The sequence below is a fragment of the Lissotriton vulgaris genome, chromosome 1_1, assembly GCF_964263255.1.
Source record: "Lissotriton vulgaris chromosome 1_1, aLisVul1.2, whole genome shotgun sequence".
Taxonomy (NCBI): Eukaryota; Metazoa; Chordata; class Amphibia; order Caudata; family Salamandridae; genus Lissotriton; species Lissotriton vulgaris.
In genome coordinates this window covers 855,799,442-855,819,777 of record NC_141685.1, presented here as the reverse complement: position 1 = coordinate 855,819,777, position 20,336 = coordinate 855,799,442, and the positions used below count along the sequence as shown (strand labels likewise).

The 20,336-nt window shown below is 44.0% G+C and overlaps 1 protein-coding gene across 2 annotated transcripts in view; it reads left to right on the top strand.

The window, feature by feature from the left end:
- The window catches only part of LOC147748025 (cytochrome P450 2D15-like), a 777,398-nt gene that overhangs the window by 622,136 nt on the left and 134,926 nt on the right, over positions 1-20,336 (top strand). For both annotated transcript variants that reach the window (XM_086957982.1, XM_086957972.1), the window contains exon 7: positions 1,106-1,293. In XM_086957982.1, the coding sequence (XP_086814108.1) occupies positions 1,106-1,293 (188 nt within the window). The remainder of the gene's footprint in view (positions 1-1,105; positions 1,294-20,336) is intronic.

Genomic DNA, 20,336 nt, shown 5'->3' with positions numbered 1-20,336 from the left:
ACTATCCTCTTTGATCCACCTGCAGGTTAAGCTCCAACCCTTGGGAATCTGCAGCAGGAGCACAATTTAAGCCAGTGGGGTGTATTTATGTAGGAGTTGTGTCACCCTTTTGCCATGCAAAGGGGCAGAAGAGCAACACGACCCCTAAGTTTGCTTTTTTGCGTGACCTTGCATGTCTTGATAAATACAGAGTAATGTTCTGTAGCACACAAAGAAAGAGGTAAATGGCTCAGGGGATTGTTTTTGTGCAGGAAGTTGCCCCTTCATGCACAAAAACAATCCTGCTTACAAAGCAGGCACTCTTGTACCATGATGCATGGGTGCCTGCATTGGTGCTAGGCAGACAAAAGGGTGGCAGCGCAAGGAAAGGACAGGAATGCGGTGTGGTATGTTAAATAAGGCATATTCCTGCCCTTTCACGCAGCGCTGCAAGGTGGCTTGCTGCACTGTGTGAAAGGTACATAAATATGTCCCAGGATGTTTTACATCTTATCATTGGGTATAAGGAGCATTCTTGTTTCAGAGACTTTTTTATGTTTCACCGTTTCCCAGCTCTCTGTTACCGTGTTCCTGATACATTAGCTCAGTTCACAGACAAAAGTCAAGAAATAATCTCACCCAAAAATATAGGAATGCCAAAAATGTGCATGAAAATGATTTACAGGAACTGTGTACAGTCTAGTCGTACCAGACAACACTGTTTTCCACATGCTGAGGAATCATAGGTTTAGTGCCAGCACATGGGTGTAGTTGTGAATTCAAGCATCTTGACGCTCCTCAGTATGCTTCCCTAAAGTCATCATCCCTAAAAAATCATACCATCTCCGGGGGACATATCTGCACTAACACATTCTGATCTGCAACCGGATTGTGAAGGGAAAATTCTAATCACCAGTACGGCAAAGGCCAAAGCAGGGATTCTTTAAAATATGAATAACATCTAAAATTTTGAGAGGAAAATAATTCAGCAGATTGTATGTTACATTTTGCATCCAATTGAATACTGTCCAGAATTCTGTTTAAAAACACTTTCTTCGCCTAAAATGCCTGATACTTAACCACTAAAGGAAGTACATATTTCAATTACTACTTCCTCTGTGTCTAGCCAAGGTGCAAGAAGAAATTGATCAGGTGATCGGAAGAGAGAGGCAGCCTACGATGGACGACCGGGCCAACATGCCTTACACCAATGCTGTGGTCCATGAAATTCAACGCTTTAGCGACATTGTCCCCCTCGGCGCACCTCACAAGACATCAAGAGACACCGAGGTCAATGGCTTCTTCATACCAAAGGTAATTTCAGTGCATTAAAACCTGAAGTCTTCTTTTAAAAGAGTTCAGTCTATTCAGATACACCTCCCCCTCCAAGGACAGGCGCACATTTAATTGGTAGATCAAAAGACAAGGTGAGCCATTGACAGCCATTGTTGATTATTAGCAGGATGCTCAAAAACAATACATCAATGCCACTATTAAAGGATCGATCTGTTTGAAACTCAACTGAAATCACAATTACCTTCTTCTCACGTACTCAAGCCTCCGTGGTTGCTCATGTTCTAAACATATAGATGCTTTAAACAAGGCCAAGAAATGATGCCTTCCAAAAACTAGCTCAGTGGCAGAACATGAACCCAAAGAGCCCTCTATGGATGTGGAAAAAATAGAGATTGTTTGCGCGCCTTACTAAAGCACTTGAATTGGTATGAAGGATGAAAGGTTTGAGTTTTACTTTGGAGGGAGTACTGCAAACAATGTCTACCTCTCTTGGCGTAGGAGTTATTGGTTAAGTACTCCCGGTGGGAGGGGGTGGGGTTAGGGGTCCCAGCATTCCTCTGTTCTTATTTCTGTCAGGGAGATGGTCATCTCCATAAGTAAGGAATGGGACGAGGACTGGAGGGGGCTGGGGGTAATGAAACATGAACTCTGTCTAGGCAGCTACCAGTGTTTTTATCTACCACGAGAACACTCCAGTGCTTTTTAAAAATATTTCCTATTCGTCTCTATTTAAAGAAAAATACTTTGAGTTCCTTGTTTTTGTGACTGCTTTTGTTTAGGCTCTATGAACCACTTCCTTGAAACAGCCCATTGCTTGAAACCCCTTATCTATGCAGTTTGCTTATGTTTTGTACTGGGCTTAAGTGCTGCAGTTTTGTTTAATTCTCATAAATTTGCATATGGATTAGAACCTTTAAATATAGTATTTTCATTTGTTTTATTTATGTTTTGGAACTCAACCGAGATCCATATAAAATCCATCCATGTGACAGCATTAATGCAACAATTCATACACAAAATCAAATATTTTTTTGAAACGGCATAAAAAGTGTAAACTCCATAAAAAAAGTAAAAATTTTGTTTCATTAATGTGCAATTATAAAATACAGGGGCATATTATCAAGGGGGTTTATCTCCGCTTTTTTGGCTTTAAAAGCCAAGAAAGCGGAGATAAAATGATCTCCCTATTACCTAGCTGTCGCTAACACCAGTTAGCGACAGCTAGTAGGAGATAGCGACCATCTTGGGCACCACTTTGCATGTCAGTGATATTTATCACTAATGACATGCAAAGTGGGGGCGTGCCAAGATGTTAGAGACTGGAAACAGTCGCTAACATCGCTATCTCCTATTACCAACTTTTGGAGATATTTGCGCTAAGCGCGAATATCTCCAAAAGCTAACACCTGCCCTGAGCAGTTCTTAGCCATGTTATCCAATGGGAGGTGGATAACATGGCTAAGAGCATTAGCTCGGTAATGCATGAATATCGCTGACTTTTCAGCGATATTCATGCATTGCGGCGATTTTTATCGCATTTGCGATAAACCTTGGTAATACCAAGGTTTATTTGCGGTAAAAATCGCCGCAGCTCAGCGGTACATTTTTGTCTCTAACCAAGCAATAGCGATAATTATCGCTATTGCTTGGTAATATGCCCCACAGTATCCCAACAGAAAGCGCAGAAGCCAAAATAAAGCAAACGTGCAAGAGAATGTAATTAAAACAAATCATGAGCTAAAAGCGCTAGAGTACTACCAAGTCATTACACTTTATTTATACATAGCAGAAATAAGTGCAAATGTACAGGTAAAGTACAAGAGAGACACTTAACTAGAATAAAAAATACACAGGTCTGTCCATTCAGATGAAAAAGAAAAAAGGTATCAGGGAATCACATTTTGAGCGCACATATTCGCTCATAACATACCAAAGCTCATATTACCGGCAATTTGCAGATGCAATTTGCAATTTCCACCAATTTAATCGGGTACAAAAAATAATTGCACAATAACTAAGAAAAGAAAAACAATTAAAACACATGTAGAAAATATCAACTACAAAAAAAATGTGCACAAGCCATTCCAGAGGGAGGTGCAAACAAGCAAAGCCTAGCCTCACCAGCCAATGGTATATTGTGCGTCAAGAAAATTGGTCCCAGAAAGTGGTGACGTGCAGAGTGTAAATACAGGCAAACTAAAATTATATGGTTCAGGTTTTGGACATTGGTGACGCAGAGCTCACAATACCTCTCATCCTTTGAAATGCCTTCCAACGCACTCGTAATAACACGTAGTGGTAATGGATTTAGCATGATTGGCAAAATGATTCTAAGGACTCCATGCGGAAGGTTCCATAAAAGCTAGGGTTGTGCTTGTGTGTACATACTACTTCCAAATGTGATTTCATTCCTCATAAACTGAATGTAGAGTGAGATGTCCCTATTCCTACTCACTCTGTACAGTGATTTTTTTAATCAAGCTTCTAAACATAACTTTTGGGAAAGGGAGCCCCAGTGAGTGCTGTTAAATAAGTAGAGTATAAGGCGACTTCTTTATTTCAAAATTTGAAAAATTTCAATTCTCAGTGCAGCTCGAAAAGAGCTCAATTCGCCACTCGGTGTACCATTCCCCCACCTCAGAGCCACAGCTAATGGAAGTACAAATGAGGAAGGTAGGCCGAATTCCAACCAAAGAGCAGAGAGAGAAGCCAACGAGTTGAAATTGCAAATATGTCGCCATATGTGCCCCTCAGTGTTCAAACAAAGCCCAGCACCAGACATTCTTCTCTTCGCAGGCATCACTCAAGGTGGGCGTTTGTATTGTCTTATAGACAGATAAGACATGAGTGAAATACCTCTGCCCACAACATGTATACAGTGTACAAATAGCCAAGGCCCAAGACAGTGCCTTACTTCTAAAGAGATTTATGTGATCAACATTTAAGCAATTGCTAAAAAAATTCTGCCAAGATAAGTGTAAGCATGTACTATTTCCATTTCGTAATCCCCCACAGGCCAATTTAAAGCTTTCCTCGATCTAGCCCCCTTGGGTCTGAATAGCATCAATTTGCTCATTGCAATATACTGTAAAAAGTTCTCCTCAGCATATTTTCCCAAAGCATGAAGGGGTCTTTGAAGGCCTACTGGGGTTAGATCCTTCAAAATAATATCATTTGCATATAGAAGACAACCAAAACACATTGGACAAAGTTTAGGAGGGTCACCCTTTACTGAGCCAACTCTACTAGGCAAATCATGGGTGTAAAGAGAAAGAAGGAGAGGTGCCATTTTGTGTCATCACTCTAGTCGGATTTTGCTGTAAGCATGAAGTACAGTGTTGCTGGATGTTTCTTTTTGAAAAAAAGTTATTTATAATTAATTATTGTTTATTATCAATTATCTATTTTAGATCCTGCAAGGAATTGAATTATTTGTTGAATGGGATGAAACCTCACTTCAAAGAATAATCACAGTCCTTGTCAGCATGCGACAAAAGTCACTGAATAAACCTGTGCTTAACCCTTTGGTAGCTTGGCATAAAAACAGAAAATCAGGCTTACCTTAAAGAGAATGTCTAAAGAATGTATTCAGCACTCAAACAGTAATAATGTGAAACACAACATTAGAAAAATACCAAACCAATTTGGAAAAATAGGTAATATTTTATTAAATAAAATCACACCAAAACGACAAAAATTCAATCAGTAAAATCATAGTTATGAGCTTTTAAATTCTTAGTTAGCAAATAGTGGCAAACTGCACAAAGCCCCAACTGTGGGTATCTGGTGATGCAGGACCAGGACAGAATCAGAAGTTCATGTCGACTGTGATGAGAACTGGCCGTAAACAGGAGAAGTTTTATTCCACTAGAGGTGTTACCTTCTGACTTTGATGCCAGAATGTTGCAGCAGGGCTTTGTGAGGCTCTGTCTCCCCCTGTATTGCTCCAGGCTGGATCAGGTGAAGCTTTCATTTGGCACCTGTACAGCCCTGAGGAGCTCTGTGTCACTCAGTGCCTGATTCGGTAAAGCCTTCAGGTAGGAGCTACGCAGTGTGGCTCTACAGGGCTCTGCGTTGCTCTGCATCAGATCCAGTGAAGCCTTCGGATCTGAGCTGTGCGGCTCTGCAGGGCTCTTCATCACTCCAAGATGGATTTAATGAAACCTTTAGTTAGGTAGGGAGAAGCACATTCTGCCTCCAGCCAAAGGACGAGGGTCTTTAGGACTGCACCTGGGGATCAGGACGTATTCCCACAGAGGCCAGCAGAAGGGACTGAGTCAGATCCAATTGGGGCTGGTTAGTTGGGCATTTGCAGGAAAGGGCCTCTGGAAGCTTGATTTGTACCAGTATTTCAAACTGAAGGCCAGCCGACTGACCATTAGAGTCACTTCTGGGGTCCTCGGTTCAAGGCAAGCAGCTCTAGTCTTCCTTCAGGCTTCAGACAACAGGACAGTCCCCCATCTGAGTCTCCACAAGCCCAGGAGGATTTCATGATCTTGAGATACTAGTTTTATGCCAAATGTAAAACTCTGGGGGGGGACACCCCTTTGTCTAATCCTGAAGCTGGTTCTGTTCGGTTCTTCCCTTTTCCATGGGTTTGGATCCAGCCTGGCTAGTGAGACAAAGGGCAGGAAGGCCCAGGTGTATTCTGCATCTGCAAGTGACAGGGTAGGCTTCATCTGAAGTCAGAAAGTGATGGGTACAGCCCCCATGGTATTCTTTGATGTGCCATCAGGGCAAGGACACAGCTCCTCCCCAGCCATCCTATCAGAAAGACCCCTACCCTCCACACCTAGGCTCTTTGTCCACTGTCTGGTAGGAAAACACATCATACCACTGGCGAGTCATGATCAGTCAGGTGGCCCTTGACACACGTAAAAAAGAACAGGAAAGGGAGAGTGTGGCCCAAAAGAAAGCAGCCAGGTAGGGCCCAAATAAGTAGCGCACAACAGTGGACCCGGCTACTCACTGATTTAACACTTATTCATTCAAAAATGAAGTGTTTTTGCTCATATCAGACTATTTAAACAAAGAAAAAGATCTATAAAATTAGATATAAAAAGGTTAAATAAATAACCAGATCTAGTTGGATTGGTTCCAGTAATCTTTGCTTCAACTGTTGAGCAGGTAAATCAATGAGTAGCCGGGTCCACTGTTGTGCACAACTTTCTTTAAAAGTGGCATTTTTTTAAATAGTCATTTTGAATTCTTGAATAATTTTTCTATCCATTCCCAAACTGAAGTTATGCATTATAAGAAATTATATTGTAACACAGTGCTTTTCTATTGCAGAGCTAGAATTACTGCAGTGAAAAATGACATTGGAGGTTTTTCACCATGAGGACATGTAAAACCTAAGTCACATGTCCAGCTTTTCAATACCATTCGGCCTGCTCTATAGAAATTTAGAGTCTACCCTAGGGTAACTTACAAGTATTAAAATGAGAGGTTTAGGCCTGTAAATAGGTTTATTTTACCACGTCCAAAGGTAGTATAAAATTGCACTACAGCCAGCTATAACAGGCCTGAGACACATTTTTAACTGGTACTTTACTGAATGGTTCATAGAGTGCTGCAGCATTTAACTTACTAGCCCTATGTCCATATATTATCAAATACTACAGACTTTTAAGCAAAATAAATGTGTCAACTAGGCGTTGGCTGCTGTCCGGTCAGGGCTGACCGCTGCTTCGATATCTCCTGAGTGTTCTTGGTGCCGAAGCGGAATGTTGATCGAATTGGAGACTTTACAATGGCTGGGATGATCTTACAATGTTGCCTACGCTCCCTCTTAGTGGACTTCCGCTTTTTGGGGGTTGGGGGATTGGGGGTGAGTATGGGGCTGGAGCTATGGCCCTCCTCCGCTCTTTCCCGCTTGGGGGTCTTCTTGGGGCGACAGGCATGCCTAATGGGGGGGGTGGGCCGTGGCCTTCCGCTGGTATGCAGGGTGGGGGGATGGGATGTGTTTTATGTTTCTTCTTTGTCTCTATGGCCCTCTTTCTCTTTCTTCTTTTTCTTTTCCTTTTTCCTAAACACCTTTTCACCTAATTTGGGGTCGGGGTCTGATGTTAGTGGGGAGTTTACTATATCGTATCTTTGTGTGACATAGCTGCTGGTCCTAGTGCCTCGATGGTGGGAAAATGCGTCTCTGACATATGCCTTCCTCCTCTATGCTTCCCTCCATGCGCTTCGTGACTTATGATTGCTCTCCTGTTCAGTGATTAGCTTTAACTCTCTTCCTTGTCTCGTAAAATCGCACTCGACAAAATTATAAAATTAAACCTTTCTTATCCTTTTGCTATGGTTCTATGTTCAGTATGATAATGCACGCTCATTGATTGCTTCAACGGCGTACTGTCTCCTTATTTTTCTTTTATCCTTTTGTCATATGTCATAGCGGCCGGCCCTGATGGGTTGTAGGCAGACGCTGTGTACTGTGCGTCTTACAAATAAAGGTTTTAAAAAAAAAAAAAAAAAAAAAAACTAGGCGTTGGCCAATTTAACTATTGTCTGAACGCTTTCACATGGCCCCCGGGCAAGCAGGAGCTGCTATGCCCCACATTGGAGGTTGAGGCCTCTTACTCCTGATGTCCCAGGGCACAACCTATTATAGATACTGAACGACTGGGCCAAGCACCCCTTCATCACTTGACCCTCAGTGGTAGCGCAGGTTGAGAGGTCCAAGGCTTCTCCAGGAGAGGTAGATGCAGGGGCTGAACACAGGATAACAGCTCACAATATGTTAAGTAGCAAACAATACATGAGTGGCCAGTCAGATACTTGCTTTTATTAAATAAGGAATATTGTTATACAAACACAAAGTGAAATATGGCAAACATAAATAATGCACTAAGACCTCCTGAGGCCAGTCTCAGTTCCCTCTCTCTAATTTAAGTGGTTATGGACCATTCATGATAGGTGACATTCAGACATTTCAAGGTCAAAAGTGTTTCTGCACCCATGGTGCTAAGGGGCAGAATAAGTTCCCCTTGGTATTTAGCCCTGGGACCAGTCTGATCTGCTCTTACAGGTTTGCACTGTTGCAGTCCCAAGAAGTGTTCCACTGTCATACGTTCCTACTATATCAGTAAGGCTGCGCATGTGGGCATTTGGGCAAAAATAGCGTCAAAACAATGGGGGACTAAATCCACACATACCGTCAGAACATGTTGACCTAAATCCTTTCAAACTGAGGGTGACACCATCTGGACCTCTAAACCTCACAAAGATGGTGTCTGCAACCTCAGAACATGACACCCCCGAATCCCCAAGAAAATCATGGAAACAGATCTACCATTTTTTTTGTTAACCCAGGCATGTCCAAAAGGAGACACAATAAGTAAACAAATCGACATTTCAAATATTTATTGAAGCAATTGGACTCTTGTGCAAAATTCATGTGATATAATGATTACTAGATAGAAGCAAAATGATGTTACCAGTGTTACAAGAATAGTAAACAGAATAAACAATTCAACCATTGTGCAGTAGCGTTGATTTTATGCGTACATATAATTGAACTACTACCGAGCACTGCCTATCCGATGAACCATAGGGTGTGAAGATCTGCCAGAAAACCTTAGAGTGGTCCACTTCCCCATTTACCAGAGTGTGTGTGTCATCTGGGAGCCGGTCTTGGTGAAAAACAGATTGCCGCCATTCTCAGGATGGTGATGGGATTCAGACGAGCTAGAATACCAGCATGGGATGATCTCAACAACCCATCGAAATTCTCCCCTGGCTAAGCAAAGGCTTTGTGCAGTTTATATAATAAACTTGCCTGCCATTTTTAATTCTACCCACCCTGAGTTGTCACTGAATGGACAACAACAAACAACAATATTTATTGCAGTGAACCTAGTCCTTGTACAGAATGTGCCTAGGAAGAAGTGTAAATGTAAACAAACCATTTCCTAAGACCATTATCGCATATGGGTGCGCAAGCAACTGAGTGTTAAAAGTCATCATTTAGAGAGATGTCAGCGTTAAATGTGAACATTTCAAATGGACGTGTTTCTGCCCGGGCGTATGTGACTTCATAGCACCAACTCCTTGTCTGTAAGGTGACTAAAAAGCTTCATATTATTCCTACGACATATACTGACATCTAAGTTTAATTTTGTCATGGAACCTAAAAATCTTAAAACTACTATGATCTTTAATATTAACAGCAGAAGGGAAGCCAAATTGCCTTTTAAAAGACAATTTAAAATGCACATTTAAAATTGGCATAAAAAACAATTTTACCTTTGAAAATATTTCTGAATTTGAAAATTTCTTCTTGAACTTGCATGATTGTTTAAATGTTCAGAGAGTAAGATGAAACAATTTTGTTTCCAGCTACTGCAGATGGTTTTTCTTTTGGCAACCTGTTCACAAGTTCCAAAGTACGAACATGGTCATACCTAACCTAATCAGCAGCTGCTGAAGGCAGCCACTAAAGGTGTGACAGCCAGTAGTGTATTCATGGAGGACAAGCCAAGATTAAAAAATGTAGGAGCCAAGCATTCAAGAAATGTTAAGAATTAGCATTTTGCCGCAACATCATTTGCACAGGACAACTTCACACATGTATTTTTAATGGACTTATCAGCATTTCTATGTGCATAGATTAGACAAGGTGCATTCCAAGGCATATATATATATATTTTCTTTTTGTTTCAGTTTTATATAGTGCGAACTCGACCCGAGACAACGGGTATCGGAGCGCTTTACATGAGCACCAGTTTTGTAACATGAGGACACATTCATTTTTTGTTAGTCACGGGGAGATTAAGTGATTTGCCCAGAATCACAGGATGTTGAGCGTCGTTGCAGAGACTCAAATCTGGTTCTCCAACTTCTAGGTCAACAGCTCTAGCTGTAAGGTCACATCCTCTCCCCATATATCCAGGGCTCACTCAAAAGTGCACTGTAGACAGTGGAATACAGGTTGCACACACTGTAAGCATATAAGCAAAAAGGACATGGACCAGTTGTCATTCAGTTCTTAAAGTAAGGGTGCACCAAAATACTGCATCATGTGTTCACGACACAGTAGCACATGTGGTAGTGCTATTCCCATTTGTCCGTATGGCAAAATGTCCATTGTGGAGCAACAAAAATAGAACATAGGTTCCCGTAAATCAGAAACAGGACATGTGGTATGCCCCAAAGACTCTGGAAACCAAGGAGTGTTTGATAGATGGAATCATTGCGAGGACAGTCTGAGAAGTACTAACAAACCCAGACCCACATGCAGTATTTGAGATGCTAACAAAAGCAGTGCACAAGTTCTCCGAAATGTTAAAATGTTATGGGAAGTTAGTGGGTTGTAGCAACTGGATTTCAGAAGAAGACCTTGCAACTTGAAGATCAAATGTCTCCATTGCAGAGGTTAAGTAAACTTCCTTCTGAAACAATAAGGCTTTTAGTCTTCTCAGATTATCAAGGTTCACATCTAAAATAGAAATTGAAGACTAAACTGTAACTTCACTAATTGTATGGGCTGATAGAAAAAGCACATTTGTACAGCAGTTCACAACCTTAGAAACCGTCACCACATAGGGTACTCCCGGTTTCATTCCACAGCAACCTTGGTCATTCAACATCAAATAACTCCCCTTCAAAAATAATCTGAATGCCGGATGAACTACAGCAGCTGGGGAACCCCTCAGAAAACAAGCAAAGTTTGCTTTGCACGCATTACATACTCTGTGAAATGTAACCTTCCTGCATACCGGAGAATTATCAAAATTGTTCTCACAGTTTATACCACCAAAAAAAACCTCAGTATCGTCATTTTTATATCTGTAATCAAAAGGTAGGGCCAATGTCTTGTATACATACCTGCCTACTCGTTGGTGTTGTAAGAAGTTCGTCAAGTTTAAATTTGCTGAAAAATACACCCATGAACTATCCAATCTGCTGACTGAGTTTCTGCCATAGTGAACAGTAATTTCTCTATATGTTCTATGTTTAACATTGTGTATGTCACGTCCTTCTTTGCCACAATTTTCTGCTTTTTTACTTAAATTGTATGGCAGAAATAAATCAGTTGTGTTCAAATGCTTCCTGGAACTCCACCATTGCTAAGAGTCTGTAAAGTCCAGCTCAATAGCATGATGTATCAAAGTGACTTTGTCCATAATATAAAATGGAATTGTCACTTTGTATGATTTCCATAGCACATGACACAATGTTAGTCAGAAAATAAATTCTAGTGTATAATGTAGTCATACCATTTTTAACTGCTGTTGGGGCCTTTTCAAAATGTACTCTGTCAATTGCACAAATCTGTTCAGCCGCTTCCTGCTGTGAAACCTTCCACAATTCATTATATATAGCATACAAAAAGCTCTTTTGACATGTCTTTCTAGGACCTAACAAAACTTCCAGTAAATCCATGTCATCTAAAAGGAGAGACAATGTCCTTTCATCTTAGCTAACCTGGAATGTTTGAGCCATTTGAGGCATCATTTTCCCATGCTATCTGTTGTTACTACTTCTAAGTATTGTCTCTGCATGTTACGTGGGTCTTGCCTATTTATACTAAATCCCTTCCTGTTGTTTAGAAAACATTCATGACAGCCATTAGTATGTAAGGGCCACACTAGCTATCTCTCAGGACTGGAATGTGAAGAATAATATGTACCATTCTTAAGCATATTGTTAAACATTTCCTCTGTGCAATTTGTAAATTGTTGCCAATTCTTAAAGCATGCAAATGGCGAAATGTTTGGTGTGTTGATATCCTTTATCTTGGCCAGGCTGAGGCAGGATGTTTACTGTACAGTTTTCTTTATTTGTTTTGATACAATACCTGCTCTAAACACAGTCTCATTGCCTTGAAATTGCAAGTCCTTAGTTTCCCAAACAGATGTTAAATCAGGATTGTCCTTCCAAAAGTCATAGCCTTGTATTGGCAGCTGGGAAACAAAGGGTGCTGAATAAATTAATTTTGTGTTGGTTAGCATATTTTTCTTTTCTTGGAAATTTGAAAAGTTTATGATAATAAGACTCTGGGTCTAAGGGGTTAGTGTCAGAAAAATATGCAAACTTCTGTGCAAGTATTTTGGAGCTACCCGGAGATGGTGTAAGGCAATTTTCCCATTGTGTTTAATGTAATATTGCACATGAGTGCTGCCTCTGTGTAAGAAATGGTGTGCATTATGGTAAAAATAGAACATTTCATCATAATTACATGCCCACGATACATATCTTCACGCTCAAATACAGTATAATATTCTAACTCACAGAGCAAAGACCTGACTGTGTTAATGCCCCAATCATCAGAGATACTGCCAAGACTAATAATATCAATCAAAAGTATTTTAAATGCATACAGTATCTGTAAAGTGTCTGTCAGTCCAAAAATATCATATGGTACCTTATCCCAAACAATTCCATCAATTGCTGGAACCTCCGAAGTGCTCACATGGGACAAGTGTCTTTGCACTTTGTGTGATGAAGAATGAGGTTTTAACACCTCAGTTACCAGTTAAACTGCAGAGCATTCTGGAATATAGTGTCCATTCAGAAAGCAAAAAGAATACTTTCACTAAACCAATTCAAAGGAAAAGGAAAAACAATTAAATAGAAATCCAAATGTAGATCAAAGGTGGAATAAAATATGTCTCTTAAACAACATTTTAAATGCACAAGTTCCATGTGGTGATCATTCTGAAGAATATGAGGAAACGTCATGAACAAAATAGCCACAGCCAGTTTGTGCAAAGGCAGGGATCTCTTGGAGTTGTGTGGAACTGGTAGTTAACTCCAATGTTGGATAATAATAACTTTTTATTGAAACCTGTGAATTTACATACCGTTATTGTATGGTGTTGGTAGATTTGACTGGAAGTAGATAAACTTCAGTGTCAGATATGTCCAGCAAGGATGCTGAAACCTCAATGCTGGCTAAAGCTTGTAACAGGATTTCCTGTGTGGCAGTGAGAGGAGGCAGGTAACTACCCAGGAGCCTTTGGGGGTTACTGTGTAGGACTGGCCACATGGTGTGGTTTGATCTGATCAATAACACATATCTCTTGAGTTTACAACCAGCAAACTACTATAAAAGTATAGCTCTGGTACTTTCAACAGCCAGAGCTGGCACAGGCACTCAGAAAGATGGGTCAAATTCCTTCTTGCCCTCAGTTGACTCTCAAACAGATCACTGATCTTTGGAATTCAGCAAAGAGTTATTGGTTGTACCTTTACTTCGCCAGTGGCAGAACGCTTCTAAAGCTTGTAGCTTTGCTCATTTTTCAGTTCCTGTACAACAGCCAAACATTCACTGATATAAAAGAAAATTCTGCCACCACTGTACTAGGATTGTCAAGGTCTGGAACCCACATCTTGACCCCAAACAGGACCTCATAGGGACTACTACTACCGAAGGATCTTATTGGCAGATTGTTAAGGATCTCTTTACCACATACAGATTGTGGACCCAACTGTGACTTGAACCTAATATTCCAGGTGTTAAAGCTAGTTTTAAGTCATATATTCTGCTCCACCATCATATTTCCCTCAGGATGATAGGGGAGGAGAAGTGCACAGTCACACTCAATGTTCCCTCAGTATCTCAGCAAAGCTTGGAGATAAACAAAGCGCCCTGGTCCGCATGGAATTTGGCTACTGCATATGTGCAGATGATGACTTGCAAATCTTTTACAGTTCAAGCGTCAGCCGATTACCGTGGCCATACCCATAGGAATCGAGAACAGGGATCCACTGCTAACAAATTGTATTTAAAAGAGCCATCAGTGTGCAGTGGTCCAGATAAATGCAAGCTATAGGCTTATACAAATTAGTAGAGGTGTCTGTGGTGGATGCGCTGTGGTGGAATGTCACATTTAAGGACATCGGGCCAGATGTACCAAGCCGTTTTCTGTTCGCAAATGGGCCGATTTGCAGAATCGGCCCATTTGCCAACAGAAAAAGGCCATTTGTAATGTATCAAAGGCTTGACATTCGCAATTTAGGTAATCACCATTTTTTGCGATTACCTAAATTGCAAATGCAAATAGGGAATCACAATTTGCGATTCCCTAATGCACATGCGGGAAGCCTTTCCTAAATACCAACTGTGCATTTAGGAAACACTAATTACCATCAACTTCAAGTTGATGGTAACCATGCGCATACTTTGAAAAATGCCCAGGAATGTATTTTTCAAAGTGCCATGTAGAGCACACATTCCCCTAGGGCATGTGTGTGCTTTACATGTGCCGACTTTCTTTTTTTAGGTGTGATTCAGGAGGGCCTTAGGCCCCCCAGACATCCTTGCATTTGCATTTGCTAATTATGATTACCAATTTGATAATCGCAAATCAGCAAATGCAAAACCATTCATTCCTATGGGCCTTTACGCCCATAAGAATGAATGGAGTCATATTACCTAATAGCGATTCGGTAAAAATTACTATTTTAGAATCGCAAAATGTGTGCTAGATGCATGTGCCCCATTGTCTCTAGTCTGTTCATATAGAACTGACCACCAGTCTCATTCCTGCAATAGTAAAACTGTAGCCATCACCCCTGCGTGAGCAGATGCTAGACCCACATGTTCTGCAATGATTAATTCTGGTCTGCGTTCTAAATTTCGAATTACATCTATCCCCCACTCAGGCAAGACGAGCAAACAGAATGTTTTGCACACTTTGCCTTTAAGAGCAGTTGGCTGGAAAAGATTTTGCTAAGGTGGTGACATAGCATGAAGCTGTGACAGCCATCATTATGAATCCATCTATCCCCGTGTTTGAACAAGTAATTGCAGCTAGAACAGCAGTTTACACAGATGCCTTTGTGGCTTTATCAACAATTGCAAACAAAACAGGTGATGGACCGAATGTGGATTAAAGTCACACATTCAACCCAGTCCAAAGATCTGGGCCCAAATCCATCTTTTTTTTGCACTCCACACCACCCTGGGTTAGACAATGGCGATATGCAAATCAGCTCTGACCCTGTGCCCCATGGGAACAGTCCAGTCCGAACTACAAAAGCCATGTCCTTCCCAGAACGGAATCAAGCATCCGAGGACTGGACCGGTTTCGAGGTAACACCTCTCATCAGCCCGGCTAGCTTGACTCCAGTGGTGTGGAGTGCCTGGGACCCACGTCTGAGCATCCCCAGCGCACTTATGGCGGCAATTGCAAACAAAACAGGTGATGGACCGAATGTGGATCAAGGTCACACATTCAACCCAGTCCAAAGATCTGGGCCCAAATCCATCGTTTTTTTGCACTCCACACCACCCTAGGTTAGACAATGGCGATATGCAAATCAGCTCTGACCCTGTGCCCCATGGGAACAGTCCAGTCCGAACTACAAAAGCCATGTCCTTCCCAGAACGGAATCAAGCATCCGAGGACCGGACCGTTTTCGAGGTAACACCTCTCATCAGCCCGGCTAGCTTGACTCCAGTGGTGTGGAGTGCCTGGGACCCACGTCTGAGCATCCCCAGCGCACTTATGGCGGCAATTGCAAACAAAACAGGTGATGGACCGAATGTGGATCAAAGTCACACATTCAACCCAGTCCAAAGATCTGGGCCCAAATCCATCGTTTTTTTGCACTCCACACCACCCTGGGTTAGACAATGGCGATATGCAAATCAGCTCTGACCCTGTGCCCCATGGGAACAGTCCAGTCCGAACTACAAAAGCCATGTCCTTCCCAGAACGGAATCGAGCATCCGAGGACCGGACCGGTTTCGAGGTAACACCTCTCATCAGCCAGGCTAGCTTGACTCCAGTGGTGTGGAGTGCCTGGGACCCACGTCTGAGCATCCCCAGCGCACTTATGGCGGCAATTGCAAACAAAACAGGTGATGGACCGAATGTGGATCAAAGTCACACATTCAACCCAGTCCAAGGATCTGGGCCCAAATCCATCGTTTTTTTGCACTCCACACCACCCTGGGTTAGACAATGGTGATATGCAAATCAGCTCTGACCCTGTGCCCCAAGGGAACAGTCCAGTCCGAACTACAAAAGCCATGTCCTTCCCAGAACGGAATCAAGCATCCGAGGACCGGACCGGTTTCGAGGTAACACCTCTCATCAGCCCGGCTAGCTTGACTCCAGTGGTGTGGAGTGCCTGGGACCCACGTCTGAGCATCCCCAGTGCACTTATGGCGGCAATTGCAAACAAAACAGGTGATGGACCGAATGTGGATCAAAGTCACACATTCAACCCAGTCCAAAGATCTGGGCCCAAATCCATCGTTTTTTTGCACTCCACACCACCCTGGGTTAGACAATGGCGATATGCAAATCAGCTCTGACCCTGTGCCCCATGGGAACAGTCCAGTCCGAACTACAAAAGCCATGTCCTTCCCAGAACGGAATCAAGCATCCGAGGACCGGACCGGTTTCGAGGTAACACCTCTCATCAGCCCGGCTAGCTTGACTCCAGTGGTGTGGAGTGCCTGGGACCCATGTCTGAGCATCCCCAGCGCACTTATGGCGGCAATTGCAAACAAAACAGGTGATGGACCGAATGTGGATCAGTGTCACACATTCAACCCAGTCCAAAGATCTGGGCCCAAATCCATTGTTTTTTTGCACTCCACACCACCCTGGGTTAGACAATGGCGATATGCAAATCAGCTCTGACCCTGTGCCCCATGGGAACAGTCCAGTCCGAACTACAAAAGCCATGTCCTTCCAAGAACGGAATCAAGCATCCGAGGACCGGACCGGTTTCGAGGTAACACCTCTCATCAGCCCGGCTAGCTTGACTCCAGTGGTGTGGAGTGCCTGGGACCCACGTCTGAGCATCCCCAGCGCACTTATGGTGGCAATTGCAAACAAAACAGGTGATGCACCGAATGTGGATCAAAGTCACACATTCAACCCAGTCCAAAGATCTGGGCCCAAATCCATTGTTTTTTTGCACTCCACACCACCCTGGGTTAGACAATGGCGATATGCAAATCAGCTCTGACCCTGTGCCCCATGGGAACAGTCCAGTCCGAACTACAAAAGCCATGTTTTTCCCCGAACGGAATCAAGCATCCGAGGACCGGACCGGTTTCGAGGTAACACCTCTCATCAGCCCGGCTAGCTTGACTCCAGTGGTGTGGAGTGCCTGGGACCCACGTCTGAGCATCCCCAGCGCACTTATGGCGGCAATTGCAAACAAAACAGGTGATGGACCGAATGTGGATCAATGTCACACATTCAACCCAGTCCAAAGATCTGGGCCCAAATCCATCGTTCTTTTGCACTCCACACCACCCTGGGTTAGACAATGGCGATATGCAAATCAGCTCTGACCCTGTGCCCCATGGGAACAGTCCAGTCCGAACTACAAAAGCCATGTCCTTCCCAGAACGGAATCAAGCATCCGAGGACCGGACCGGTTTCGAGGTAACACCTCTCATCAGCCCGGCTAGCTTGACTCCAGTGGTGTGGAGTGCCTGGGACCCACGTCTGAGCATCCCCAGCGCACTTATGGCGGCAATTGCAAACAAAACAGGTGATGGACCGAATGTGGATCAAAGTCACACATTCAACCCAGTCCAAAGATCTGGGCCCAAATCCATCGTTTTTTTGCACTCCACACCACCCTGGGTTAGACAATGGCGATATGCAAATCAGCTCTGACCCTGTGCCCCATGGGAACAGTCCAGTCCGAACTACAAAAGCCATGTCCTTCCCAGAACGGAATCAAGCATCCGAGGACCGGACCGGTTTCGAGGTAACACCTCTCATCAGCCCGGCTAGCTTGACTCCAGTGGTGTGGAGTGCCTGGGACCCACGTCTGAGCATCCCCAGCGCACTTATGGTGGCAATTGCAAACAAAACAGGTGATGGACCGAATGTGGATCAAAGTCACACATTCAACCCAGTCCAAATATCTGGGCCCAAATCCATCGTTTTTTTGCACTCCACACCACCCTGGGTTAGACAATGGCGATATGCAAATCAGCTCTGACCCTGTGCCCCATGGGAACAGTCCAGTCCGAACTACAAAAGCCATGTTTTTCCCAGAACGGAATCAAGCATCCGAGGACCGGACCGGTTTCGAGGTAACACCTCTCATCAGCCCGGCTAGCTTGACTCCAGTGGTGTGGAGTGCCTGGGACCCACGTCTGAGCATCCCCAGCGCACTTATTGCGGCCATTGCAAACAAAACAGGTGATGGACCGAATGTGGATCAATGTCACACATTCAACCCAGTCCAAAGATCTGGGCCCAAATCCATCGTTTTTTTGCACTCCACACCACCCTGGGTTAGACAATGGCGATATGCAAATCAGCTCTGACCCTGTGCCCCATGGGAACAGTCCAGTCCGAACTACAAAAGCCATGTCCTTCCCAGAACGGAATCAAGCATCCGAGGACCGGACCGGTTTCGAGGTAACACCTCTCATCAGCCCGGCTAGCTTGACTCCAGTGGTGTGGAGTGCCTGGGACCCATGTCTGAGCATCCCCAGCGCACTTATGGCGGCAATTGCAAACAAAACAGGTGATGGACCGAATGTGGATCAATGTCACACATTCAACCCAGTCCAAAGATCTGGGCCCAAATCCATCGTTTTTTTGCACTCCACACCACCCTGGGTTAGACAATGGCGATATGCAAATCAGCTCTGACCCTGTGCCCCATGGGAACAGTCCAGTCCGAACTACAAAAGCCATGTCCTTCCAAGAACGGAATCAAGCATCCGAGGACCGGACCGGTTTCGAGGTAACACCTCTCATCAGCCCGGCTAGCTTGACTCCAGTGGTGTGGAGTGCCTGGGACCCACGTCTGAGCATCCCCAGCGCACTTATGGCGGCAATTGCAAACAAAACAGGTGATGGACCGAATGTGGATTAAAGTCACACATTCAACCCAATCCAAAGATCTGGGCCCAAATCCATCGTTTTTTTGCACTCCACACCACCCTGGGTTAGACAATGGCGATATGCAAATCAGCTCTGACCCTGTGCCCCATGGGAACAGTCCAGTCCGAACTACAAAAGCCATGTCCTTCCCAGAACGGAATCAAGCATCCGAGGACCGGACTGGTTTCGAGGTAACACCTCTCATCAGCCCGGCTAGCTTGACTCCAGTGGTGTGGAGTGCCTGGGACCCACGTCTGAGCATCCCCAGCGCACTTATGGTGGCAATTGCAAACAAAACAGGTGATGGACCGAATGTGGATCAAAGTCACACATTCAACCCAGTCCAAAGATCTGGGCCCAAATCCATTGTTTTTTTGCACTCCACACCACCCTGAGTTAGACAATGGCGATATGCAAATCAGCTCTGACCCTGTGCCCCATGGGAACAGTCCAGTCCGAACTACAAAAGCCATGTTTTTCCCAGAACGGAATCAAGCATCCGAGGACCGGACCGGTTTCGAGGTAACACCTCTCATCAGCCCGGCTAGCTTGACTCCAGTGGTGTGGAGTGCCTGGGACCCACGTCTGAGCATCCCCAGCGCACTTATGGCGGCAATTGCAAACAAAACAGGTGATGGACCGAATGTGGATCAAAGTCACACATTCAACCCAGTCCAAAGATCTGGGCCCAAATCAATCGTTTTTTTGCACTCCACACCACCCTGGGTTAGACAATGGCGATATGCAAATCAGCTCTGACCCTGTGCCCCATGGGAACAGTCCAGTCCGAACTACAAAAGCCATGTCCTTCCCAGAACGGAATCAAGCATCCGAGGACCGGACCGGTTTCGAGGTAACACCTCTCATCAGCCCGGCTAGCTTGACTCCAGTGGTGTGGAGTGCCTGGGACCCACGTCTGAGCATCCCCAGCGCACTTATGGTGGCAATTGCAAACAAAACAGGTGATGGACCGAATGTGGATCAAAGTCACACATTCAACCCAGTCCAAAGATCTGGGCCCAAATCCATCGTTTTTTTGCACTCCACACCACCCTGGGTTAGACAATGGCGATATGCAAATCAGCTCTGACCCTGTGCCCCATGGGAACAGTTCAGTCCGAACTACAAAAGCCATGTTTTTCCCAGAACGGAATCAAGCATCCGAGGACCGGACCGGTTTCGAGGTAACACCTCTCATCAGCCCGGCTAGCTTGACTCCAGTAGTGTGGAGTGCCTGGG